Source organism: Platichthys flesus, chromosome 12, assembly GCF_949316205.1.
Source record: "Platichthys flesus chromosome 12, fPlaFle2.1, whole genome shotgun sequence".
In the NCBI taxonomy this organism is placed as follows: Eukaryota; Metazoa; Chordata; class Actinopteri; order Pleuronectiformes; family Pleuronectidae; genus Platichthys; species Platichthys flesus.
Window position 1 is genome coordinate 12,343,934 of NC_084956.1, and position 27,570 is coordinate 12,371,503.

The following is a 27,570-nucleotide window of genomic DNA, read 5'->3' on the forward strand; positions in this document are numbered from 1 at the left end:
GAACTGGTGAGTAAAACCCAATTCACCCATGTAATCAGATATACAGCCAGAGAAAAACTCTTTTATAAAGGTGTATCATCAAGTGAAACCTGCATGACAAGATAAAAAGCAGTTTTTTTGGGCACCTGTGGGGAGAAATAACCAATGGGGTCGATCTCAGGACAGGTAGTGATGGCATTCAGTATGGCCTCTATCTCATGCTGTCCTTTCAGACCGAGTGCCTGTAAACTTTTGGGCAGACAGGCCTCCACCGACTGCAGGAACTCCTCCAGCTCCTCCATGTTGTACTCTGACTCTCCGTGATGAACAGTGCATGGTTTTGTCAGCCGGCTGCGTTCTATGGGTAGAGTTACAGAGTTTCCGTAAGTCTCAGGCTCTGTCACCACCACACTGACCAGCTCACAGTCATCCTGACAGGAAACATCCTCCAACAGCTCGGCAGTGGAGAGCTCATCGTAGTCTGTTAAAGTCCTGGAACGCCATCCACAGCTGTCCCTCTGGGTCCTGTAGGCGGACCCTGAGGATGACCTCTCTGTGAGGTATTTGTGTTCTCCATTGCTCACTGCATCTTTTCCATTGAGCGCAGCCACACCAGATTCTGGCTTTTGCGACTCTTTGATTAGGCTGCTGCTATGATAGAGAGACCTGTTGTGTCTGACAGGGGAGAAAGGAAACTCCTCCTGCCCCGAGCTGAGCGACCGCAGGGTTTTCAGATCGCCAGACATGTGCATCGCCTCAGAGGACGACAGGCTCCTGGTCCCGGGGCCGGATCTTTTATGGGATCGTTGACCGTGTCGCTCCCTCTCCACAGTGGGACTGTACAGACCTGAGTCCTCCTCAGACGTCAGTGAGCTGGTCATACTCTGCCCTCTCCTGCCGTTGATCAGCCCGGGTCGCTCCACGCTCCCAGAGCCCAAGGTTCCACTGCGATTGGCATACTCTCCCAGATTAGTGGGGGCAAAGGTCCTCCATGACTTCCGGTGATGAGGATGGTCCTTCTTCTCTCCTCCCTGGAGTCGTGACCTGGACGGCACTACATCTGTTGCCCTGATAATGTTCCCATTGAGTTTAAGTCCGTCAAAGACAGCACGCTCTTGCCCCAGGGCCGGCTTTCGGCCCCGGAGCTCAAATGAACTTGAGGCAGAGAGAACCCCATTTCCGCACAGGCTCCTGAAGTCTAACGTGCGGTGCGTGTAAGGTAAGGTGCCAGTGAAGTGCCGGGAAGAGAGGCTGCCTTTAGAGCCCGAGTCGATCTGCTCATTGAGCCGGACGGTGTCATAAATGGATCTCTGGGGCACATAGCAGTCGTCAATGTTCAGGTCCTCCTCCTCCCCCTTCCCCACACAGGAAGGGTTTTGTCTGAGGCAATCTGGTCTGCTCAGCGGTTTGCCCATGCTAACACAATTGTCACCAATCACTCAGTATAAAAAAAGACCAAGGATATAGGAAAATCCTTTGAGGTAAATGTTGCTTTAGTGCAAATGAAGTTAATAAAAAAATGTACTGTGCAAATTAAAAAATATTATCTTCTTTTAAATGATAAGGTCACAAATACATTTTTAAGTTTCCACTTCTTTTTCAAAATAAAATCTACAGACACTTAAAATAGAATATCTTAATTCTAAAACAAAAATGACCGTAGCAACGCAATCATAGCAACCAATAGAAAATAAATCCAAAACAAATGCTAGGACTCTACAGCAGCTTCATATTCCATATTAGGAATGGAAATCCAGTCTTTCAATTGTCACTCATCCCAGATATATTCCTCTAGACTCTTCCCTGTACATTGCCAGAACTTAATCAGGATAGTCCTCTGGTCCGGAGTGTTTCTTTTTCCCTGCAGCATCCACAGGAGTTAGAAGAAAATGTTCAGTGCAAAGTGAAAACATCCACAGACAAATCCGGCGGCCGGCTCCAACTGAAAACCAGTGTGGCAGTCCTGAGGGGAGCTGGTACTCCTGGATAAACAAAAAAGCCTGGCCTCGCTCGCTCATCGCTCCGCTCGCAATGACACACACCCTCCCTGGCAGAGGGTTGCATGCCCCGCCCCCCGCTCATTATTCAGACAACATCTGCCACAACTCCATTTGTGCTCAGAGCCGCTCCGGCACATGATGATTGGTGGACGCATAACCCTCCAACCCCCCTTCATCCCTCCCTCCCTCTCCTCCCTTTCTAATTCCCCCTTGTATCTGCATGGCCCATATCACTTCATATCTAAGCCATCTTCTTCACCCTGACACAATCACTGACTTTTTCTCCTTCTTCAGTGACTGAGGGAATGGGGAGGGGAAACATTACGCCCCGGCTTTTCTACATCTCAAGAAAAAAGAAAAGAGAGAAGAAAACCTAGACGAGCAGGCAGCAGCGTTCCCACTGTGATGACATCACACTATTGAAATAGATACACATTTTCCCTTTTCTCTCCCATTGCCCTCTGTTTTCTTCCTGTGGACAATTTTCTGTGGACCCTGCAGATAATTCTTAATTACTGTGGAATGCTGGGGGGGGGGGGCAACAGGTCCCAGGTAATTTAACACCGACGGCTCTGCCAAGTGCATGAAGGGGCTTTTTATTTCCAGTGACCGGGTTAGGAGAAGAAAGGAGGATGGAGGAGATAATAAACAGAATGTATTTAGTTTCCTGAATCATCTGTACCACAGTAGTTCGGTGAATACTGATCCCAAAATTGTGTGCAGTTCTGCACACATGAGAAGAGACAGAAAGAGGACACTGGCATAGATAAATAATCAGTTAAAGATCGTGTAGGATTTTTTTAAAAAGGATGTTCAGCCATTTTCAATTGAAATGTAATAATTCTTCTGGTGATTTCCCTGGTTGTTTCAGGTCCCAGCTTTGTCCTAACGTGTGGTCCTCTTCGACCCTCGCATCACTGCTTTTTGAGCAATTTCAGAACAAAAGTTGCAGAGACCAAAGGTCGAAGCTGAATAAAGCTCTTTCAACGGCATCACTCATCAGCCTCTCCAAATAATCACGCACAGAAATTTCTACAAAAGCACAGAGGCAACTAAAAGCCAAATCTCTGAGTCACACAAAGAGGAACATGTGCTTGTAAAGTGGATTATCAGTTCTCACCAGTGATAAAAGAAAATAACTTTAAATCAGTCTTATTTGTCTTCTTTTGTCTATTGTTTTGAACAATGAACTTTTAATAAAAGGAAAATCAAGTTTTCTTGATTATTTACTGACTTGTTTCATGGTTACATAAAGACATATATACATATAACGGAATTGACTTCTCATGGTACAGGTTGGTATCTTCTATTAAAAAGGCTCTTTGCTGATTGGATACATACATCTCCACTTCTCTAAAAGGAAGGAAATGCTAACAAATCCTGTTTCTTGACTTGTCATTGTGTTTACTGATTTGTTATCGGGTTTTGCAATCTAGGACCACAATAGTTCACCATCATTAGTGACCAGTAAAACCACATTCAACTAAGTGTACACAAATCAATAGCATTTGCTGCAGATTACTTTCTTTGCCAGTAGACAAGATATCAGCCTTTGTAATTATTGCCTCAGTTATGATCTTGCAAACAAAGAAAGCCGAGACAACATTCCCTTTCATTTCAACTTCACAGATGTATTGTGGGAGTGAACAGGGGATTGTTTTCAAAATGGTATTCTGGCATAAAGCTTGAGAACTGCTTTAATACTTTTAAGGGTTCCATCAGAAACAAAGGAAAGAAAAAATGTTTGATGGATAAAAAACTGTCTCACAGCAAACAATGTGCACTCTACATGTACTCACACTGACCCAGAGAGGTTTCATGTTTCACTTGTCATTTCTGTTGCAGTGACTCAGCAACAATACAAGGGCCTAATGACACCTCTTAACCATCAACTTCAATCCCAGTGGTTAGCTACGGTATGATTCAGAAGGTGGAACTTCCTTTTTGCAGTGAAAGACACGCTGATGTAATGTCTGAACAGTGAGAACAGACACCCACGTTAACCCCCCAGCAGTGTTGAGTCACTGGAGCTGCTCTTAAACGTCCACGTAAACTTATACTTACACCAGGACCTCCTCAGCAAAGCCTCAACAAATCTCATGATGGAAAACGAGAGTAAACATGTGAAGTCAGGCGTGTCTCTAAATTTAAACTTCACCTAAAATGGTAAAAGCACATGAAAGGGGGGAATCCGAGCGTGAGTTTATTTCTTTCCCACCAGCCGCCAATGAAGCCCACTTAGTCGGAATATGACAAAATCATATATTGTTTCATGCCATAGATAAATAAAGAGTTTGATTTTTGCTGCTGCTGACAGCTCTCTCTCTCTCGTGATGCCGAGTACCGAGCACAAAGGGGATTTTCCACCGGCAGCTGAGCTCGTATGTGCCCTCTCAACCCAAACCAGTGACAGGACAAAGAGCGGGGGTGAAACACGCACCATGACAACACTGCTCCGCGAAAATTTGAATCAATCACTTCTTTAATAGTAACCCTGCAAGGCCCCGATACTAAACTCCTCACAGCAAATTCCATTACACCCCCACATACCCCAACAATGTTTTAATCCACGTAACTCAACAAAGGTTTTAATGAAAACAAAAATCCCTTGACCTACATCTTAGGAAAGATCTGTGTCATTTGCTTATACACGGCTGTTTACATTGTTTTATTACAACGCGATCTAATACTGACAAAAAAAAGAGAAGTGTTTCGTAATTTAATCTAAATATAGGTTAATCCTCTTTCGAGAAAGTCCACAGGAATTTACAGGCTTTTAACATATTTTACATCTGCCTGTAAATCTTTCTAATGGCTGCCCCCATTGTTTAAATTTCACTGATACCAACAGAGACCTCTGATATTTTAGAAACAATAAGAGACAGAGGAACAGAAAACATATCTGTCCTTCACTGTCATTCTTAACAAAATAAACAAAGACATAAAGGGAATATTACACAGCCTTTTGGGATTATATAACAAATTAAATCATCTACTACTGGTGCATAATGATACATTTTAATAATTAACATCCTTCATTTAAAAAATGCAGATAGAAGCATCATTAACTATGCAGGCAGAATTACATAGTAGTTCATTTAACTAAATTACTGAACCTTGAGCATAAGCTTAAAGGGACACTTAGGCTGCACTTAATGCTGCAGAATTCTATTTAACAATCCATCAATTCACTTAGAGGCATCTATGTCAAAATAGTCACGTTAACACCAGGCTACTCTGAGCCGAGAGTCCAGGATAATGTCGGCCTGCGAAGGTTCACAAGTCAAAGAACAACAATATCAATGTTAAGAGATCAGGATCCAGGCCCAGATTAACTAATGAGTCAAGAGACGCCCTGCTGGCCGCCACCTGGCTGTGAGGGTCCGTCCCTCCTGCACCATCATTGCATTTGGGCCGCAGCTCTTTTGTTACCAACAGATGCCCTGAAAGAGGCAGTAGTCCCCTGGGGATAGCCACATACATAGCAAGTGTCTTCACTATAGAGCCTGTGGGCATCTGCCACAATGCAAGGTTTTTGTGGAATGACAACTGCTAATATATTGTTTGTATATATATTAGGATAAATATATTAAAAGGAGTTAAATAATAGGACAGATTACAGCCTTTAGCTTGGATAATTCAAGTAGCATTTATCAATAATTGCTAATCTGAAAAGCCAAGGAGGCAGTTAACGATGAAAAGAAGATGGAAGTTGTTTCTTTTAAAGCTGATTTCCTCTACAAAATCAAGGGTAAGCCTGACACTAATCGATTTGTTCGTAAAAAAAAATGAAATGTAAATTAGATATAGGGACAGCACTAGCAACCAACACATGCACACAAAAAGAAACACAGGTTTGCACAGCTTGACTTGACTTAAGCCTAACCCTAACCAAAATCTCTCAGCATATGATGTTTTGTTTGGATCATCAAGTTTAAAACTGGGCCTTTAGCCCCCATGGTGTCTACTGGTCCTGACAAGTTCAATGTTTTAGCTGGGAAAGGTCCTTAAGAGGTGACAAAAAGGAGCACACACACACATACATACGCAGACGAGCTTGGTGTGTGAAAAGTTGCAAAGTCCCACAAGAATAATTATGTCTTCATGTTCACGACTGTAACATATTGCACTGATCCCCTGAGAGCACAAGATGAACAGGTGCAAATGTAATGTCAACATTGACCTTTATGCTGCTGTTTCACACATATTTAATCATACAACTCACTCCTTGTAACCAGAGTACTGGAAATAAAACCAACTGAAATCCTTTATTTAGGCCGATGCAACAAGACAAATGTCAAACATAGGGACACTGTACCTTAAAGGCCTCCAGCTGTTTGTTGATGACGTCTGTCTCCATGGCGACCGCCTCCTGGGTCGCCTCCTTGTCCACAGCTCTGCAGAGTTGATCTTCCGTGTGGTGGAGTTTGCCGTAAAGCTCCTCGAGCTTGGTCAGCGAGCTCTGCACCTGCACCTCTCTGCCTTTGGCTCTGTCCAACAGTTTACCGCACTGCTTACTCAGAGCATCCAGGTCTCTCTTCAGGCCCAACAGGTCAGGGGACGTTTCCGTCTCGAGCATCTTCTTGCAGCTGTCTCCAGCATTGGCCGTGTTGGCCATCAGCTCCTGCAGCTTAGCCACGAAGCCTTCGATGTTGTCCTGCTGTTCTTTGAGGGTGGCCAGGTCGAGATCCACAGGAGCCATGCCGTCCAGCTCATCATCCAGGTCTGTGAAACTGGTGTACATCTCACGAATGCTGATTTGGAACTGCCCGATACCCTGCAGTTTACCCTCCAACACTTGGCACGTCTCCTCTAGCTTCGTGTTCAGGATGCTGTAGTCTTTTTCTATACTGTCAGCCTGGAGTAACAGGTCTGTCACTCCATCAGCATCTGGGACATTTACTACAAGGTCCTTGGACAAGCTCTTCAGGTGCTCAACTTGGTTCTGCAATCCCTCTAAGCTCTTTTGTTGGGCTTTCATGTTGGTCAGGTTCTTGTTGCTGTGACCCTGCACTCCCTGTGATTCATAGGCCTCCACCTGCTTCTTAGCTCCCTCAAGTTGAACCTTTGCCTCCTTATAGGTATCGTTAAATTCTTTAACTGTGTGGGAGATCTTCTCCAGGGACTCTCTCTTCCCCTGTAGACCCTCCACTAAATTGTCCACCCTTTTGCAAATGCTAGCTTTCTCCTCTTTTACAACTTGAGTGTCTCTGTTGGCCACCTCAAGAAGACTATCTGCGGCTGTGTTGTGCTGATCCACTATACGCCTGTGCTTGTCAACATCCTTCTGGAGAGCTTTGACCTGAGAAATGGAGCCCTCAACAGCAACAGGGTCAATGGCGAGTTTGACTCGGCCCTCGCTAGCTTCACACTCCTGAATCCATAAGCTGAGCTTCTCTGCATGCTCCTGATACTTCAGAGATCTCTGCAGAGCAGTCTGGAGTTTATCAGCCTGCTCTGCAGAACTCCTCTTCACCTCCTCCCAGTTGGAAGAGAGGGTGGAGAGCTGCCCTTGCAGAGCCATCTTTTCTGCCCCATCAGTGTTCTGCATGAGCATCTCCCCTTCCCCGACAATTGTGTTATAAACATCTTCATGTTCTCTGAGAGCCTTCTGCAGATTGCTGTGCTCCTCCAAAGTTTGTTGCAGGATATCTGCTTTGGCAGAGATGGGATGGGGCTTAGATTGGTCTTGAATTTTCTCGCCCAGCCATGACTGGAAGTCTTTGGAGGTCTGATGGAACTGCTGGGAGCTGGCAAAGGTCGAGTTCAGTTGCTGGATTCGTTTTTCTAAAACAGAGAAATTTGGTAATTAGTGTGTTAAATGTCATTACACATTTAAAACAAAAAACAGAATCTAAAGGAGGATAGGCGTGTCGCTTTTCATTCCACATCTCTGACATAGCTCAGAAATCAATCTCATCGTGAACCAACTATGCTGAATTCTAAAAGTAGTGACTTGGCCAGAGTTCGAATAGTCCAAAAGAACAATTTTGATGAAAGCAGTTTAGTAATTTAAGAAGTTGTTGTCATTGTATAAATATACTCCACAGTGACTCAACACAAATAGAATCATTTCTTCTTTCCAAACATTACAACATTAATAGATTAAGTTACAAGACCAACCTGCTTTCTCTTCCAGCTGTTTGAAGGGCTTGCTGACACTCTCCAGCTGCCTGACTAAGTCTGCTTTCAGATAGTCCTCGGTCACCATCGCTGTGAGCTCTGCGTTGATGGCCTCGGCTTCCTTCAGCTTCTTCCTCTCTTCCCTCAGCTGAGCGGAGAGGTTGTGGACGTCCTCCAGCTGCTTCTTCACAGCATCGGGCTGGGTGCTGTGGCCCTGATGGCTGGTGAGCTGATTCTCCAGCTGAGAGGCGGTCTGACCGACACTCCTCAGCAACTCCTGAAACTCCCCCGTCTTTACCGCGGCCTGGTCGATGAGTTTGTCTCTCTGGTCCAGCTGCCCTGTGATGCCTTGCCACTTTTGGGTGACGGCAGCTAGCTGCTCCCTCACCAGTTTTCCATTTGAGGGGTCCTGGTTGCCTGAGGAGCTCAAGATGGCTGAGGCAGCCTCTTCAAGCTGCTCATATTGAGGTTTGCGGCTCTTAAATTCATTCTGGAGGATCTGAAGGGAAAACATTGATCGAAATGAGCAATATAAGAAAAATAGACGATATTCTTATTCAAAAAGTGTGTGAAACCGTCAGATCAGTACAAACTACTGGTGCAATGCTTACCTGAACCTGCTGTTTCTGCATTTTGAGCATGTTCTGGTCTATTGAAAGGGGTCCAAGGACGGTCATCATCAGCTCCTTCTCTGAAAGCCACTGACCAAGCTGCTGCTCGGTCGTTTGGAAGGTGTCCAGGTTCTTGTTGGATTGCTCAAGGTTCTGCTTCCTCTGCTCTATGGAGCCACTGATATCTGCCCAGGCAGCGTCTGAGCAGGAGGGCAGAACGATCACACAAATAGTCATTAGTCAGCACAACAGCACCTTCTCATCCACTGTCCTACTGTTCACTAAGCAAACCTCTCACTGTGCTGGACTTGGCACTGAGAATGTGTTAATTTAACTGGTGTCGCAGAGAGCAGCTACTGAGGCGGAAAAGATGGAGGTCATCTCTGGTCTAATTTCTTTTACAGTATGTGCCATTTTGTAAAGCGGCAGTGCTGTGATGAGATACATTTCATCAGGGGGAGTCAACACATCAACCAAGCAACTCAGTGACATAATTACAGAGGGCCATCTGGACACAACACCTTGGTGCATACCTATTTCTGCCAGCATCTGCTTCCATTGTGCTGCCTCTGGGGAATTTGGATGAGTCTTAATCAAGTTGAGTAGTTTCTCTCTGACTTTCTGGAGCTGCTCCTGCTTCTGCTTCATGTCGTCTTCAAACGCCTGTGAAAATAAAACCAATAACGACTGAGGAATCCTATGATTTCTAAGAAGAGTCTCACATGATAATCCACAACAGAATAAAGTCAGTGAGGAAAATTCTGTTGCTTAAATGATGTGTTACTGTACCTTCTGCTGTTCAAGCTGTGTTTTCACTGACTCCTTTTCTGTGGCTGCATTGTTCCACGACGCTGCGGTCTTCTTCATGTCCTTCAGCCACGTCATCATGTCCTCCGTCTCCTTTTGGGCCTCTGTCACCTTCTGTACTGAGCTACTCAGCTCTGTGGCACGACTCTTTAGCGTTTCTCCAAGGTTTGCGTATCCCTCGTTGACGAACGACATGTTCTGCTGAATTACCATCAGCTCTGAGGGACATCAGAAATAATTCTTGTCACAATATTTTGTCACAGGAACTTCTCACACTTCAACAGCTGAGTCCTTATCTAAGTCCCTGTCCAGGTAAACACACTCTGCTGCACCCAACAGTTCAACAGTTAAAGGATACATATTATGTTTATTTATAGATTCCTCATTGGAATTTGGGTTATTACTTGAAAAGGTTTTCATGCTCCAATGCTCAGAATTGCTGCAGTTCCTATTTTCAGCATCTGTTTGAGAACACTTGGTTTATGCCTGCGGGAAATGTCAGCCTTCACTCTTGTGTGACTTGGCTTTATTAGGAGGACTAGCAACTAGGCGTGCAATATGAGAATGTTGTGGCACTTTGATGTCACATGACCGCACGGTTCCCCAGAAGTATCGGCCGAACCTTTAATTGCAGACTTTAGAGGATATACACAAACTTAAAAATCTTAATATGCCTCCTTCAACAGTTTATGCTTCACTAACTCTAAACTCATAATCACAACATACTGTGGTCTTCAAAAGTTGCGTTCTGTTTAGCACAGACCAGACATAACTAGAATAACAACACAGCAGACCACAGAAACATTGCTTTCACAGCAGCATTGACAAACACACTTCATTACCTTTATTAGTTAGGTAGGAATGGCTCGCTGGACCACCACCATTAGTAAGAGCTGATGCAAAGACATAAGACAAAGCTTTGTGTGAAAGACAGGCCGAGCAACAAGGAATGTTGGAAATAAAAGATCATTCCATGACCGCTAATGGTTAGTGATTACACAAGTTCTCAGAAGTGCACCCAAACAACATGCTTCCCATTCCACTGGAGGAGCCTTAAACATACGAGGTGTCTCAAGAGCGAGCTGCTGTCTACCTGACTTGTTGGGAGTCTTCGTCTTGGCAGGAGATGTGAGGAAATTGATGAGGCTGCACAGTGCTGATCCTTTGGTATTCAGGTCCTGGACAGCCGGGCCTTTAGATGTCCATTCATCTAGTAAACCCTGGTGAGAGAATGATAACACGGGTCAATTGTGAATACATTTCTAAATGACAGATGACATTGATATCACAAAAGCTGATAATTTGCAGTAAATATGAGGAGCAGAAACAAAAAAATACTGAAAATTACTTTTTTACACTAGACATATGAGATACTTATGTAATTTATTTTAGCTGTGACATCATGGGAAGAAAATAATGCTGTAGGGCACAGTGTTTCACTCCCAGGTATGTCCTGTGTGAAAACCCATCATTTATCTGTCTTCAGCTAGTAGAGAAGGCAGGCTGCGATAGTTATGGGTGTTTAGGGAGGAACGGACGATATTGAAACACACATCTATCTACTGCAATACACATCAACTATAGAGTATTACATCAATGGGCTTCTGTTGCAGCATTTTAAGTGCAGTTAGATAAAACTCTCTGTACAGCAGACTTTCTAAACATGTCATGACTCACAGTGACTATCTGCAGGTCCTTTTCCAGACTTCTCTCACTGCTGCTTGGCTGAACTGCAGGTACTTTCTCGTTGGACTCCTCCAGCCACTTGGTGAGGGAGCTGGCTGCGGATCTGAACTCCCCCAGCTGGTCCTGACAGGACGATACCTCTTCTTCCCTGTAAGAGACAAGATCCAGTCACCCCATCCATCCAAGGCCCCCTCTTTATTGCCCTTCCCATGTTACCAACTTACTTCTCTTTGACGGTGTCTTTAAAGGTGGTGAAAATATTGGAGAGGTTGTCCATCTTGCTCTGGAGCTGGGCTTTGTTTCCATCAGGGCTCATTTCCGACAGCTCTTTGGAAAGGGTCTGCAGCTTCTCCAAATCAGCGGCATGTTCAGCCATCTCGGCTTTGGTACTCTACCAAGAAATTATAATACTCAGTCAGTCTTTGTAAAGGAAAATATATATATATAATTGAGATGAAAAAGAAATCCGTAGACTTTACCTGCATTAGCTGGGACACTTCATTGAAGGTTTTCCCAGGACCGTCCGTCTCATTTAGATCTTCCGAACGCTTCACAACAAACTGTTGAACTTTATCTGCGACCGTCTCAAACTCTTCCACTTTCTCTCTCAGCTTCTCCAGTTGGGAAACTTTTTGCTTGTGTTTGTCACAAGCGTCAGTGAAGCGCTGAGAGAGTCCATCCATCGTTGTCTGCAGGAGCGCAGCGGCCGACGGATCCGCCGTCTCCACAAACCTCTTCACCTTGGCCTTCATGGCTGAGATGCTGCTCTGGCGACTTGCTATGTCCTGCTCTAAGGCCTTAGTAACACAGGATGGACATAAATTATATGAATACAGAAACTCAAATATTTGCAGCATATATGAATTACAGTGTGTAGTTATTGTGGTGCTCAAATTATGTCAGGAGTACACACTGCTTCCTTGCTGAGGATATCTCCTATCGAAGCAGAGTCCAGGGGTATTTGTCCCTTCTCCTTCACGCTGGCCTCCACTCCCTCCATCCATCCCATCATTTCATCCAGACCATCCTGCACACTCATGGAGCGAGTCAGAGTGATCTGAAGCTTCTCATTTCGATCGCTCACAGACTTGGACAGGTTGTCATAGCGCTCCACTATGTCGTCTGCGAACATTTCAAATCAGAGAAGAAACCGATTAGTCATTTATGAGTTTTTTTGTTTTTTTTTGTATGAACGCAAATGAGATTCCCACAGCCATTTTTCACAGACAGAGATTATATATTTCAGGAAAGAAATAATTGACACTGTATGTTAACATTTTTGGATGCCACTAAGTGTCAGTCAGCGGGTTTAACGAGGTTCCTATTTACTGTAATGGACAATAAAGCTTTGCAGGAGTAATACCTATTAAAGCTGGGGCAACCGATTAATCCCACCCCCTCCCATCGGCCCTCTCATCGTAGCAATCGCCCCAAAAACAAATTAACATGTACTGATGGACAACTGCTAGGAGCAGACTTCTCCGAGACTCGCTCGCTATCTTCTGACTAACATCTCTGCTTCAGGAATGTAAGTCTCTCCGATGTACAGTCCACAGTCACGTGCAGCGGGGGCACGAGCAGAATGTGCTTGGACAGGATGTGTACAGGCAGGAAGTAGTCGGTTAGTGACAGACAGGTACGACAACCAATCGTACAAACACGCAATCGTTCATGTTTGTACCAGGCCTGAGAGGGCCGCAGACAACTTTATTTCCAGACAACTTTATTTGTTGATGGTTATCAGGACATGATAAATATGTTTCAGAGACAAGGTTTGAAGGTGGCAATGTGTCCACCATAAATACTGTGTCGAGGAATTATATGTATAAATGTATGTGTGTATAACTGACTCAAAAAGATGTAATCATAATGGGCTGAACACTTACTCATCTTGTTTATGGAATCACTGGAACAAATGTCTGTATGTGTTTTGTTAGATTTTGTAAAATGTGATGCTTGTTGCACTTCATTTGTTATTTTATTTGTATCATACTGATATGGACCTATGAGTTTTAAAGACAGCTAAACAAATATAAAATCATTTAGTTTGCTTAAACAATGTAGAGGGAGGAAATACTCCCTTCTTTGACTCTTGTCCCTCACCTACTGTCTCCTGGATCTCATCTGGGTTGCTCAGCAGGTCTCCTTCACACGTTATCAGAGTCTCTGCGGTTTTGCGCAGTGTGTCGACAGCAGTCTGATGTCCTGTCATCTGGCCTTGTAGAGCCTGTTGAAGTTGAATAAGAGGAGTTAAAAACTGCATCCACTGAAATACACATCCTCTGTCCGCACTAATACTAAACTGTGCAGGTTATGGATTTCACCAGAGTGAAGGATTGAACATAGAGACAACAGAGCAACGACATGCAAGAGAGTCTGGACTGTATCTGTGTATTATTGCGTCATTTCAAACAAACATAGTTAGATGTACCTGTCTGCCTCAACTGCTACACTCACACAAAGTGCTCTGGAGTTCTGCAGTGATTTGTAACCGGAGCCAAAAGCACATTATTGCTCGCTGGTCGGCTCACAGGCGCCTGTTATCTTGGCATATCTGTGCTGTAAGTCACTACCTCCCTACAGAGAAATGTTAAAGCTAACTGCTGCCAGGAGCGCTTACAGAGACGTCTCTGTCGGCCTCGGCTCTTATCGTGCTCTAGGAGAATGTAAGCTACAAATAATCAGAATCAAAAAACTACTCGCATGTGGGTTTGAAATGTGAACACGCTGCTAAAAATAGCATTGGTTGTACTTAAGTCAGTGGAAACACTGTATATGGTAACACAGGTCTATTGTGCCGAGAAAAAAAGTCAGTGCTCCAAGTTGTGCATGTGATACTTCTAAATAAAGATATGCTTTAATTCCTTCTATGATTATTACAAATCTAACAACAATGATAGATCACACAATGTTGGTGAAGGTTAATAAAAATAACTCTGAGGGTTTTTGGAATTTTAACCATGAAAAATCCTTTCCCCCCAGCACCTAATGCATCACATGGGAGAAGAGATGCTCTTTCATACCATTGGAGTTAATTATTAGTGATGGTTCCAAGATTTAAAAAAAGCTTGGAACCAGGGTTTGGTACCAAGACTACACCTAAATGATAAGGCCCTGGCCCAGAGTGTTTCTTGCCTTGGTCTCCTCCAGCTGTTTCTGTAGTGTCTGTGGGTCGGCTGCTATGGCCTCTGACTGCTGGTTCCTCGCCTCCTTCTCTGAACTGTTGAGCCATTTTAAAAGCCCGGCGCTGGAGTCGTCGTACTTCTTATACTTGTCGACCACGTCTTTGAGGTTGTTGCTGAGCTGATTGCTCTGAAACAAAAGTACATGAAACTACTTAATGCTTGTCAAGATAGTCATGAATCAGATTATTAAAAACCATGTTAAAAAGGTTGAAAACTATCACTTTCTATGACATTGTAACGTTGCCTACAGAATATGGTGACATCTTAATGAGGCATTACACAGGGTTTTTTTAGCTTTCTGTAAGACTAATGCTTCCCTCTAGTGGTAAGATAACGCAACTGCAGTGTTAAATACCTGTGAATGTAGTGTTTTGTATCGACTTGCTGCTGAGTCCAGTTTGTCCTTAACAGCAGAACAGGTTCCTGAAGCATCCACGTTCAACAGAGCATTCTTAGCAGCAGGGTCACCCGCTCCACAGGCTTTAGCTACATCCAATACTTTCTGTCCTGAGATAGTGATGAAGCGAAGGTCGCCTTTGTGGGAAATCACATCCTCCGAGAAACTCTTCTGTTGCTGTAGTTTGTCAGCGAGGATATTGAGAGAGCCGGTGGGAGCTCCCAGCTCCTCGATCTCTCCCTCCGCCTGGTCCAACCAGACTTCAAACTCCTCGCAGTCGTCTTGGAACTTCTTCAGCTCCTCCTGGACACACTGCACCTGCTTCATCTGCTGCTCGGCCTGCGTCAGCGAGGCCTCGTAGCGTCCCTTCAGCTCCTGGATGTTCCTCTGCAGCTTCTCCTTCTCTTCAGGGGACAGCACGTTGGCTTGCTTGTCGAGCAGAGCCTGAGCCGACTGGGTGGCCATGATGAGATCCTGCTGCTGGGACAGAATCTCCTGATGATGAGCCTGTGGGAACAATACAGACTTGAGGTCACAATACCGAAATGTAGCAATCATTCTTTTTTTTTTATTCACATTTTTTAAATATTAAACCCTATTATTTCTTAATTACTTTTCCTTTACTGGCTTCAAATATTACCATCACTATAGCACTTTCTCTATTACACACCATTCATACAATGTCATGGGCAATTTAGGCCCAGGTATACTTTGGAATGTAGAACCAGGGATCAACCCACCAACCTTGTGGTTAGTGGACGACTCGCTCTACCTGAGCCACAGCCACCCCATGTCTGTTTAATACTATCACATAAGCTTTATATCTACATTTCACAAAGTAATACAACTCTTTATCTTCATGCACGTCCTCTAACAGGAATCTAGGAAGCATTTTAAATTTTAATCAACTTGTGTACAGTTAAGAGGAAGAGTGCCAATATAAAAGCCAATCTGAAAGTATTTACTACTGTGGAACAACCACTGCATGTTTATGCTTCAAACCAACTTTACCTTGACCCTGTCGTACTGCTTATCGAGGGCCTGGGAGGCGTCATTCTTTCCACGGCTCTCTGAACCAGTATCCTTTTCAGGGCTCTCTAAAGCATTTCCGTTGGCATCGTCGTTCTCTCCTATCAGTCCCATGGCTGAGGTTTCCTCTGGCACGTTTCCATTCTCTTTACTTATATGGTCGGTTTGATCCAGACTGCTCTCCTTTTCACCCCCGATGTTAGATATCCAGTCCAGAAGACCCTCGATCTTGTTCTTACTTTCTTCAAGCCGCTCCACAGCAGCTGCCTGAAAACACACAAAGATCACATATTAATAAAACGCTGATTAGATGACAAAATTATTATTATTATGTTCAGATAACACATATGGAGGTAATCTGACCTTCTCACTCTCCTGTTTAATGGCTGTGGTAACAACCTTCTCCAGATCTTTCCTGGACTCCTCAGCCCGCTGGTTGATGAGCTTGGCTTTGCTTTTAGCCTCTTCCAACTTCCCCTCAATGATGGCGACTTGATCTGGCGTCAGCTTGTTCCGGTTTTCCTCCAGAAACTTTTTAGTGCTGCTGATGACCTCATTCAAGGCACTGGCATTCGTCAGCACGTCTTTCTGCAGAGCCTTGATATGGGAAAGACGTAACGCAGGGGAAATAGAACAAGCAGAGGATAAAGCAGCTTTAAATTGAAGGAAACCTACTCCGTCACATGATTTGAGAAAAAAAAAGCTAAGAAAATATATTTGGAACCTGATGTTCCTGCTGGTACTGCTGCAGATCTGTGACGGTCTCAGTGCTGTCGGCCTGTTGCTGATGACCCATCAGCTGGTTCTCTGTCAGGGTGAGGTTGTCACACACTTCCTCCAGTTTGTCTGTGAACTCCTTGTGTTTCTCCAATAATGACTGGGAAGATAAATGTTCAAGAAAACACAAGCTATTATCGTAGTTGACAACAACAAACCTGTGATTAACATACATTCACAACAACACTCAATATAACATTGACTTGTCATAAACCCCAAACCACCGTATGCACTATAATATCAAAAAATGGGAGAGGAGACAGTTCAAGCAGACATGCAAAATCTGCCTCAGGAAACATTTTCTTGATCATAACCAGAATCAAAATCGAATATGCTGTAAACATGCTCTTTTGCCATTCGCCACTTTGGACATGTGATGGTTATAAGCACAGGAGGACATTATCTTGTGTGTGTTAGTGGGTTTGCTGTGGGTGAAAGTGTTTCCGACAGAGAAGGTGCATTTCATCCACTGTTAACTGCTGTCTTGACGCCTGTGGGACACAACCAGCATAAAGTTTAGTGAGCAGGAGAGGTTGAACACCAGAGCATGCAATGCTGTTATTCCTCCTAAACATTGACACATTCACAATAAAACTACACACGTCTGCATCCTGTAAGCAAAACCCAACAATTCATCGAAACACAAAACACAAAAAATCTGGATAAAAACGTAAAATGTTGACATGATTCTAATTTGATTCTAATGTTTTATTACCGTATAAAATAATTTGAGTACCGATGATGTCAAAGCACATCTGGAGAAACGTCATTGATTGCTTGTCTGAATCAGGCTGTAACTAAAGATGGACGACATGACAGCGCCCCACAAGGGAAACCAGAGCATCTTGACTGCACCCTAGTGGTTGGCAACAGTAAAGGTAGTGAATCATCATTATTGGACGGGAAAACTTCATCTCAAATAACTTTTACTTAAAGATAGTTTCTGTTTTTTTGAGTGCTTCTTATCAGACTGATGTTTGTTCAAGTTTTTTTTTCAAGTTTTTTTTCTCTGAGGAGGGTCGGCCATCTTTATATATTGTCTATGATCTGAATAACTTGCATAGTTTGAACTGAGCTAAGACGTTTTCAACATTGATATCTGTTAAGCAAACCAAACACGTGTACCTAAACTTCTGTGAAATGTTAAAGCACAATAACAAGCAGACCTTCGCGTGGCTTTCCCTCTCCCTTGTGTCCAGTAAGACATCTAAGGTTCTCCTCTGTGCAACAAGCCTCTCTGTCTGGTCCCGGAAGGTTCGCTGATTGGTGCTGAGAAGCTTCAGGAGGCAGCTGCTCTGAGCCGCACTCAGGAACTGAGCATGCTCAGAAATAAAGCACTGGATATCAAACGTGACGTCCTCTAACCTGAGCTTGGCTTCTCTGAGCAGATTGCTCTCAGTGTCCTGGAAAAGAAAAAGATGGAAATATGCCGAGGGAGTTTCTGTATTTGATTTCGATACTTAATGTTTTCAAAAGGACTTCGAAGGTTACCTTGTACTGTTGAACCAGATGTTTGAGTGTGTCCACATCACACGTGTTCAAATCCACGCCCTGCATCTCAGAGTCGATTTGGATGAGGCCCGCTAGTTCATGTAGATCACCCAGATATTTCTGGTACATTGATTCCAGATGGGCCTAAAATCACGTTCAAACACGTCAAAAGCTGATAAAACTGTTGTATTGAATTGTATTTGAATTTACAGTAATAACCATTGACCTTCTCTGTTTCCATTGCTTGAATTAGTGACTGACTCTTTTCTGTACACAGTTGGGAAACAGCTGTAAAACTTGGCTCTAATTGCAGAAATGTTGAGGCCAAATCTTTGTGGATTTGGACAGGGATGTCGTCATCAGCAGAACTGAGGAGCCGCTTGGCTTTCTCCACATCTTCTGCCAGAACACCAGCTAGTCTAGAGAGCTGGGACTCCAGAGACTGGACACAAGATCAGATTCAGTCAGGCTCCAAAGATCTAAATATCACAACCCAGATGTACAACTGTAGCTTTGTTATTTAATTTCGTACCCGACATTCATCTATCTGGATCTGCAGTTCTTCCATGTTGTTGCTTATGGGCAACTTGATCAAAACATCTTTTCTAACGTCTTCTAAAACATCTACGTGATCCTGCAGCCTCCCAACACACTCCAAGAAATCCTGGATGGAGAACAGCTGTGGAACAAAAATACACAAACACAGCAGTTTATGCCAAACACTAACACTAGAGAAACAAGTGTTTTACCTTCACAATGAAACATCAATTACCTTATTTTTCACTTCCTCAACCTTGCAGGCGTCTGAGTCGTCAGACGACTGAGGAGACGCTCTGTGACCGTCGGTCCCCTCGTCCTCTTCCTCCGAGCTCTCCTCCTTGATGCTGTCCAGTCTGTGCCGCCGCTCCTCCTGACAGTCCCCCCCAAGGGCAATGTTTAGAGTCTCCATCACCTCCTGCAGCATTGACAGGTCCTGGCTTGAGGAAACAGTCTTGAGAACCTGCAGTAGTTGCAGCTGGATATTTGGAGCATCCGACTGATCTGTTGTCTCTGGAACCTTCTCATCCTCAACCTTGAACTCTGGATTTTCTAGTTCTTTGTTGTTCAAACTGAGGGTGATTTGCTTCTGCAGATCCATGTGATGACTGTCCTCTTTAAGGCCATGGGGTTTGTTTCTATTATTAAACTCCCCTTCGTCTAAAGGATGTTGATTATTCTGGACTAAAGCGACCATAGGGCTTTCAGTGTCTTGATGTTGTGATTTTTGGAAATCACCAACATTTCTCTTAGTCATATTTTCCTCCTGGTCATCCACATCATTACAAAACACAGCTGAAGAGGCAACAGTACACATGTTGATGTCATTTGGCAGGAAATCAGTGACTATCTCTGGATTTTCAGAAGCATACGCATCTAATCTATCTCTCTGCGGCATAACAACTGATCCCAACTCTTCTCTCATTCCAGTTTCAGACATTTCTGAGCCGATTTCTGCAGATAAAGAGGCTGGACTTAAGCAGCACACATTTCCATCAACATGTACATATTCTGTCTCATTTCCTGATGCAGAGATCCGCTCAGAGCGGCTGAAAATGTCCTCATGTTGCCTCTCTGGGGGAAACCTCTCCAAATGTAAATCAGTGTCATCTACACCACACAAATCTTTAATGGTCAGTCGTGTTTCAGGAGACTCTCTACTGGTTGTTGGAGTTAGATTCTCAGAATGTTCTGTATCGCAGCTTCTATAATTGCTCGTATTTGTTGCAGTATTTTCACTGGAAACAACTGGTAGCTGTGCATAGGAGTCCTGTTGTGGATCATTTTGAGAGCATCTGAGCTCAGATCCACTTCTAAAATCACTTTCAGAATGAAGCCCTGCTTGCTGAGGTAATGTGATCACACTGCCATCTTCTGTATTGTTCTTGTCATAGCTACAATCGCCCCTGGAAACTGAGGTAAGTGCACTTTCAACCAAATCCCCGGGTGATGAGTAATCTATGCTTGGAGCTGGCTCATTGTCAAAAGGTGACCGAGCAGCACTTATGTCATCATCTGATCTGGACAACACATTGCGACATGATGAGGACTCTTCAAAGTCAAACTTGGTAAATATTGGATAATCCAATGGGGACTTGTATCCAGTAATTAAAACATCATTATGAATGGTCGAGCTGTCAGGTTTACAGGAGAGATAAGTCTGGCTTTCTGGATCAGTGCTGCTGTTAGAAGTTCTATCACTCACAGTAGATGGATGAGACTGGATATTCAGAGCAGCATTTTCTATCACAGCACTGGATTCATCGGCTCTGTCTGTCAGCTGGCTATCGATGAGTCCCTGTGAGTCATTGTCTTCAGGCAGTACTGGCAGTTTGTCTGCATGATGAACACACTCTGCAGTAACCTGACTCCCCGAGGAGGATGAGATCACCCGAGGCTCGTGGACACGAACAGAGGGAGGTGAGTAATGCAGATGATTACTCATCTCTTCTAAATTTCCTCCTGTCACACAATCCAATGCACTCTCTTCATCACCCTCCTCCTCTGAAACATCAAGCACCGTGGCTGCAAACGCCCTTTCAGTCGACCATTGAGTGTTTTCAGCCTTGTTCATGTTAATTAAACCCAGATTCCAATCAATGGATTGGCTGCAGTTTTCCTCTGGGTAAATGCCAGCTTCGGAATCTAAGATGAAGCTCTTAACAGCATCAGTGACTAATCTGGGCTGGAAAGTCTCACCGACACTAATGGTGCAATCTGACCCTAAAAGGCTCTGTTCTTCCATTGTAGGAACACCAATATTTGAGGATATGGATCCATCTGATAGTGTCTGTTTTAAGAAAAACACTGAGCCCTTATCATCTCCCATAACTCCTCCACTTTCATCTGACTTTAGATCAAGCACTTTCAGTGTTGTCTCATTCATTATGCCCGTATTGAGAGCAGCCTCCACATCAAAACATCTCCCTGAGGTGACATCTAAATCACTCACTTGCTCCACTTGGGCTTTTAATACTTGAACAGCATTGTCTTGCTCATGTTCAGCCCCCATCATGTCCTCAGAGCATAAAGCCTCCTCTGGGTTCATAACAATAGTTCTCGATTCACTGCACAGTGACTCAGCATCATCGTGTTCTGAAATCTGAGAGCATGATTTTACTGAAACATCATGAGGATTGAATGATTGTTGTGTTTTTTCATCAAAGCTTATGCTGCCTTCAGCTGAGGAAGAGAAATCATGAGGGACATACACGTGTTGTGTTTTTTCATCAAAGCTAATCTCCCCTTCAGCTGAGTAAGAACAATCATGAGGATCAAATGATTGTTGTGTTTTTTCATCAAACCTCATCCCCCCTTCAGCTGAGGAACAGAAATCATGAGGATCAAATGATTGTTGTGTTTTTTCATCAAAGCTCATCCTCCCTTCAACTAAGGAAGACAAATCGAGAGGATTGAGTGATTGTTGTGTTTTTTCATCAAAGTTCATCTCCCCTTCAGCTAATAAATAAACTTCATGAGGATCAATTGTATGTTGTGTTTTTTCAGCAAAGCTCATCCTCCCTTCAGCTGAGGAAGAGAAATCATGAGGATCAGATGATTGTTGTGTTTTTTCATCAAAGCTCACCCTCCCTTCCGCTGAGGAAGAATAATCATGAGGATCAAATGCTAGTTGTGTTTTTCCATCAAAGCTCATCCTCCTTTCAGCTGAGGAAGAATAATCTTGAGGATCAAATGATTGTTGCGTTTTTCCATCAGAGCTAATCCTCCCTTCAGCTGATGAAGAATAATCATTAAGATCAAATGATTGTGTTTTTCCAACAAAGCTCATCCTCCCTTCAGCTGACGAGGAGAAATCATGAGGATCAAACATGTGTTGTGTTTTTTCATCAAAGCTAATCTCTCCTTCAGCTGAGGAAGAATAATCATGATTATGAAATGATTGTTGTGTTTTTTCATCAAAGCTCATCCTCCCTTCAGCTGAGGAAACAAAATCATGAGGATCAAATGACTGTTGTGTTTTTTCATCCAAGCTCACCCTCCCTTCCACTGAGGAAGAATAATAATGAGGATCAAATGCTAGTTGTGTTTTTCCATCAAAGCTCATCCTCCTTTCAGCTGAGGAAGAATAATCTTGAGGATCAAATGATTGTTGCGTTTTTCCATCAGAGCTCATCCTCCCTTCAGCTGATGAAGAATAATCATTAAGATCAAATGATTGTGTTTTCCCAACAAAGCTCATCCTCCCTTCAGCTGACAAGGAGAAATCATGAGGATCAAACATGTGTTGTGTTTTTTCATCAAAGCTCATCCTCCCTTCAGCTGAGGAAACAAAATCATGTGGATCAAATGACTGTTGTGTTTTTTCATCAAAGCTCATCCTCCCTTCAGCTGGTGAAGAATAATCTTGAGGATCAAATGATTGTTGTGTTTTTCCATCAAAGCTCATCTTTCCTTCAGCTGATGAAGAATAATCATGAGGATCAAATGATTGTTGTGGTTTTTCATCAAAGAGAATCCTCCCTTCAGCTAATGAAGAATAATCATGAGGATCAAATGATTGTGTTTTCCCAGCAAAGCTCATCCTCCCTTCAGCTGAAGAAACAAAATCATGAGGATCAAATGATTGTTGTGTTTTTTCATCAAAGCTCATCCTCCCTTCAGCTGGGGAAGAATAATCTTGAGGATCAAATGATTGTTGTGTTTTTACATCAAAGCTCATTCTTCCTTCATCTGATGAAGAATAATCATGAGGATCAAATGATTGTTTTGGTTTTTCATCAAAGAGAATCCTCCCTTCAGCTAATGAAGAATAATCATGAGGATCAAATGATTGTGTTTTTCCAGCAAAGCTCATCCTTCCCTCAGCTGATGAAGAATAATCATGAGGATCAAATGAGTGCGTATTTCCATCAAAGCTCATCCTCCCTTCAGCTGAAGAAGAGAAATCATGAGGATCAAACATGTGTTGTATTTTTTCATCAAAATTAATCTCCCTTTCAGCTGAGCAAGAATAACCATGATGATCGAATGATTGCTGTGTTTTTTCATCAAAGCTCATCCTCCCTTCAGCTGACGAGGAGAAATCATGAGGATCAAACATGTGTTGTTTTTTTTCATCAAAGCTAATCTCCCCTTCAGCTGAGGAAGAATAATCTTGAGGATCAAATGATTGTTGTATTTTTCCATCAAAGCTCATCCTTCGTTCAGCTGATAAAGAATAATCATAAGGATCCGATGATTGTTGTGGTTTTTCATCAAAGAGAATCTTCCCATCAGCTGATGAAGAACAATCATGAGGATCAAATAACTGTTGTGTTTTTTTATCAAACCTCATCCTCCCTTCATCTGAGGAAGAGAAATCATGAGGATCAAACATGCGTTGTGTTTTTTCATCAAATATAATCTCCCCTTTAGCTGAGCAAGAATAATCTTGAGGATCAAATGATTGTTGTGTTTTTCCATCAAAGCTCATCCTCCCTTCGGCTGAAGAAGAAAAATCATGAGGATCAAACATGAGTTGTGTTTTTTCATCAAAATTAATCTCCCTTTCAGCTGAGGAAGAATAATCCAGAGGATCAAATGATTGTTGCGTTTTTTCATCAAAGCTCATCCTCCCTTCAGCTGAGGAAGAATAATAATGAGGATCAAATGATTGTTGTGTTTTTTCATCAAAGAGAATCTTACCATCAGCTGATGAAGAATAATCATGAGGATCAAATGATTGTTGTGTTTTTTCATCAAAGAGGATCCTCCCTTCAGCTGAGGAAGAATAATCACGATGATCAAATGATTGATGTGTTTTTTCATCAAAGCTCACCCTCCCTTTCGCTGAGGAAGAGAAATCATGAGGATCAAACATGTGTTGAGTTTTTCCAACAAAACTAATCCTCCCATCCCCATAGGAAACAAAATCATTAGGATCAAATGATTGTTCTGTTTTTTTATCAAAGCTCCCTTGAGCTGAGGAAAAATAAACATGAGGATCGAATGATTGTTCTGTTTTTTCATCGAAGAGAATCCTCCCATTTCCTGAAGAAGAAAAATCATGGGGATCAAATGAGTGTTGCGTGTTTTCATTGAAGGTGATTCTCCCATTGCCATAGGAAACTAAATCATGAGGATCTAATATGTGTTGAGATTTTTCATCATAGATAATCCTCACATCGCTTGAGTAAACGGAATCAAAAACGTATTGTGTGTTTTTCATTTGCTCCTCGGTTTCCTCATGTATGAGAAGTCGTGAATTTAGCTGATTTGAAAGATCATCAACATTTACAGTCAGAGAAGTCAAATTATTCTCAGTGTTTTCACAAAATATTAATTCTTTTAGGAACATTTTAACCATTTGACTCAGCTGTCTATCGACTATTAGGACCCTCTGTCCTGACTTCGGATCAATGAAACTGTTCATCATTAGATAGGAGATAAATAACTGCTGTGCCTCTGCGGGACTAGGAATGTTGTCAACTTCTATGCACTCTGCTGCACGATAGCATCCATCCACTGTGAGTTTCTTATACATGAGCCAAGATGAAAACTTTTCATAGAGGTGATCAACATCAGGAAACACATCTGGGATCTCTATAGATTTTAAAACCTCTGCTGTATAACTGTCAGTCCAACCACTCTGAACGGCGGAGGAGATGTTGACTATCTCTGAAGTTTCTGGAATGTAAAAAGCTGCAATCTTTTGCCGATTACTGAACAGACTGCTCGTAAACTCAGAGGTGGTGATTTGTTCATGACACTGGAATGAGGTGGACACAGTTTGAATTTCCCCAGACTGAGGCAACACAAGCCCCATAAACTGCTGCTGATTTCCGAGCACAACCAGTGAGCTGCTGGAACTCATCAAATCACACTGGACAGCTGCATCTACCTTTAGCCTGTCACCGTTTGGGAGGTTCCCAACATCACTTGCACCCAACAGCGTTGACATGGTCTCATGATCACTTAAACCATCACGATCAGACCTCAGAGTGTGAATATTCCTCTCTGGTGTCAGAGACTCATTTCTGCTGAGGCAGTTTAATATCAGTCTGTTGACCTCATAAGGTTCAAACTCCGGCTTCGACACATTTTCTTCACTGCTAAGATTGATCATTTCCTGACTGGTCTTTTGGCTCTGAAGAATCTTCACATAAACAGAAGCAGGTATTAAACCAGACTGAAGCGCCCCCTCCAGGGTTAGGGTTTCACCTGTATAGCAGACCTTCACTTCATCACTGACTTGTCTGACCTCTATCATCTTGATGACCAGGTCTTCACATGTGGGTCCCTCTCTAGCTGCTGCTATGTCAGAGAGGGAGACAGAGGTGACATCTGAACTCTGTATGCACTTATTTGGATCACTCAGCTCTGACGAGTGGTTCTGTGTGGATTTGTAAACGTAATCTGGTCCGAGAGCATCACAGGTCATGAGGTGGGCTTCTGGGAGATTGTCCCAAGTCATCTGATCAGTTGGCAAACTCTTGGCTTCAGTCCAAACAACGCCAAACCCATCACTGGGTATAAAGTCCTGCAGAAAATGTGAATATCACATATCACTGAATTGGATCTAGCGACCAACTGTTTATGAACAATTGAATTATTGAAAAAACAAGTCAAAATGTGTACTCACCACCACACAAACGCAGGCATGTTAAAACATCATGTGCACAAGTGCAAGACTGCATCAGTGTTGCAACAGGAGAGGGATGAATAACACACTTAAAGCTAACATGCATCTGGAGACGCGACATCTTGCAAAAATAGGGCTGTTAGTCACATCATATACTGTTTTGTTATGCACCATATGTATTATCCTGTTGAAGAAACGTCAAGCACATACATTGTGGGTAAATGTCAGACCAAAGCCAGGCAACTGAGCATGTTTACAGCATATTGAGATTTCCTATGTTTTCTGTCCCTAATGATCGAGTGCAAGAGAAGAAAGTGGGTGATGCAAAAGTCAACGTCTGACACTTCTCTTACTGAGGGGAGGGAAAAGGTTAGTCGTGCAACTGAACATCAGGTGGCACTGTTTCCAAACACATTAGAAGACACAAATGCAATCTAAAGCCCAGTGCCCAACCTCTTCTGCAGAGGTCGTCTGATCTGAACACTGTTGGGAGAGGTCACTGTACGCCTGGTTGAGTGCCTTCAGCTGGTCCTGGGCCTTCTCTCTTTCCTCCTCCGTCATTCTGTGAGACAAACAGAGAGTGAGGCTCGGGTTTTGACAGCAGTCAAAGTCTTCAGAATGTCCGTCACAGCAGCTTTGCTTACTTGTCGCTGTGTTTGTTCAGCATCATTTGCGTTGCCCTCAACGCTTCTGCGATCTGTTCCTTCTTAGTGACCATTTCCTCAACTGACACCTTGAACAACAGACGACATATCAATAATTTAGTAAGGTGAACCTTTGCGTTGTTAACATACAATGCAGTAATCACCAATATTACACAGAGCTCACACATGCCCACATAAATGCATACACTAGCATTATGTAAATAGTATTGTTATTTTAGAAGACTGAATGTTTAATTGTTAATCAATTATTAAATAAATGTAAACTTAATAGTCCATTGATAAGATGAAATAGAAAGCTGTGTAATAAACAATAATAAATTTGACCCACCTAAAACACTTTTTTTTCTAATTCAGAAGATAAAAATATTGGATCTGATTCAACACCATGATCACAATTGCCTAAATGGTTTAATAAAACTAATTAAATATATATATATACTGATTTTAATTCATACACTGCCCACTGAGATGCAGACCAACATAACCCGTAAGATTGGCAACAAGCCACTGCTCTAACGTTAACGTTTTGGCAAGTGACCATACTACACATGTAATGTTAGTCTAAACTCATTTAATGCATTTATCTGCTCTTTTTCCTATTTTATTACATGGGTTATATTGAAAATAAACTATAAATGGAGTCTTCTCGCTCAGAATCACCAAACTGCTTCTCAGCAGTACTCTATCATTATTAAAATGCAATTATGAAATACCAATATTATGGTATACTCTACACAAAATAGGAAACTTGTGAGTGTAAGTCAAATTTGGGAGTTGGACACTAAATGTGCTCTTAGACACACAGGGGTAAAGGTCTTAACTGTACTTTAATATTTCCATAACCTGCAAAGTTCTGATATAAATATTCATCAGTGAGGTTGTTCTGAAACGTGAGTGCTTGTGCAACTTATTCATTTGGTGCTATTGAATGAATTGGAAGTGACTGAAATCCTCGCATACATCACAAAATCCAAAATATGAATCATGTTTCTGTGAGGCAAGTAAACAGGGGATATAATAAATGATTGAAACCTCTATCCACTGTATATTGTAAAATATATGGATTAAATTAATTAGAAAGTGGACTGTTTTTATTAGAAATCATACACTTTGACAGCAAAATTATATCATTTTCATTAGAAAAATACTTGATATCACAGTAAAATTAGAACAGAACCCACCCAAAAAATGAAATACAATGC

At 42.7% G+C, this 27,570-nt stretch overlaps 1 protein-coding gene across 1 annotated transcript in view; it reads right to left on the reverse strand.

Annotated features, from left to right (window-relative positions):
- dst (dystonin) overlaps positions 1-27,570 on the reverse strand; it is a 96,258-nt gene that overhangs the window by 26,506 nt on the left and 42,182 nt on the right. Inside the window, exons 34-52 of the mRNA XM_062400469.1 lie at positions 26,348-26,436; positions 26,157-26,265; positions 16,542-16,694; positions 16,181-16,414; positions 15,800-16,084; positions 14,747-15,295; positions 14,342-14,518; positions 13,310-13,433; positions 12,120-12,328; positions 11,686-12,003; positions 11,431-11,597; positions 11,198-11,354; positions 10,614-10,740; positions 10,363-10,413; positions 9,503-9,738; positions 9,247-9,376; positions 8,714-8,913; positions 8,103-8,601; positions 6,298-7,766 (exon numbers count right to left, since the gene is read on the reverse strand). Coding sequence (XP_062256453.1) covers positions 6,298-7,766; positions 8,103-8,601; positions 8,714-8,913; positions 9,247-9,376; positions 9,503-9,738; positions 10,363-10,413; positions 10,614-10,740; positions 11,198-11,354; positions 11,431-11,597; positions 11,686-12,003; positions 12,120-12,328; positions 13,310-13,433; positions 14,342-14,518; positions 14,747-15,295; positions 15,800-16,084; positions 16,181-16,414; positions 16,542-16,694; positions 26,157-26,265; positions 26,348-26,436 — 5,283 coding nt within the window. The remainder of the gene's footprint in view (positions 1-6,297; positions 7,767-8,102; positions 8,602-8,713; positions 8,914-9,246; positions 9,377-9,502; positions 9,739-10,362; positions 10,414-10,613; positions 10,741-11,197; positions 11,355-11,430; positions 11,598-11,685; positions 12,004-12,119; positions 12,329-13,309; positions 13,434-14,341; positions 14,519-14,746; positions 15,296-15,799; positions 16,085-16,180; positions 16,415-16,541; positions 16,695-26,156; positions 26,266-26,347; positions 26,437-27,570) is intronic.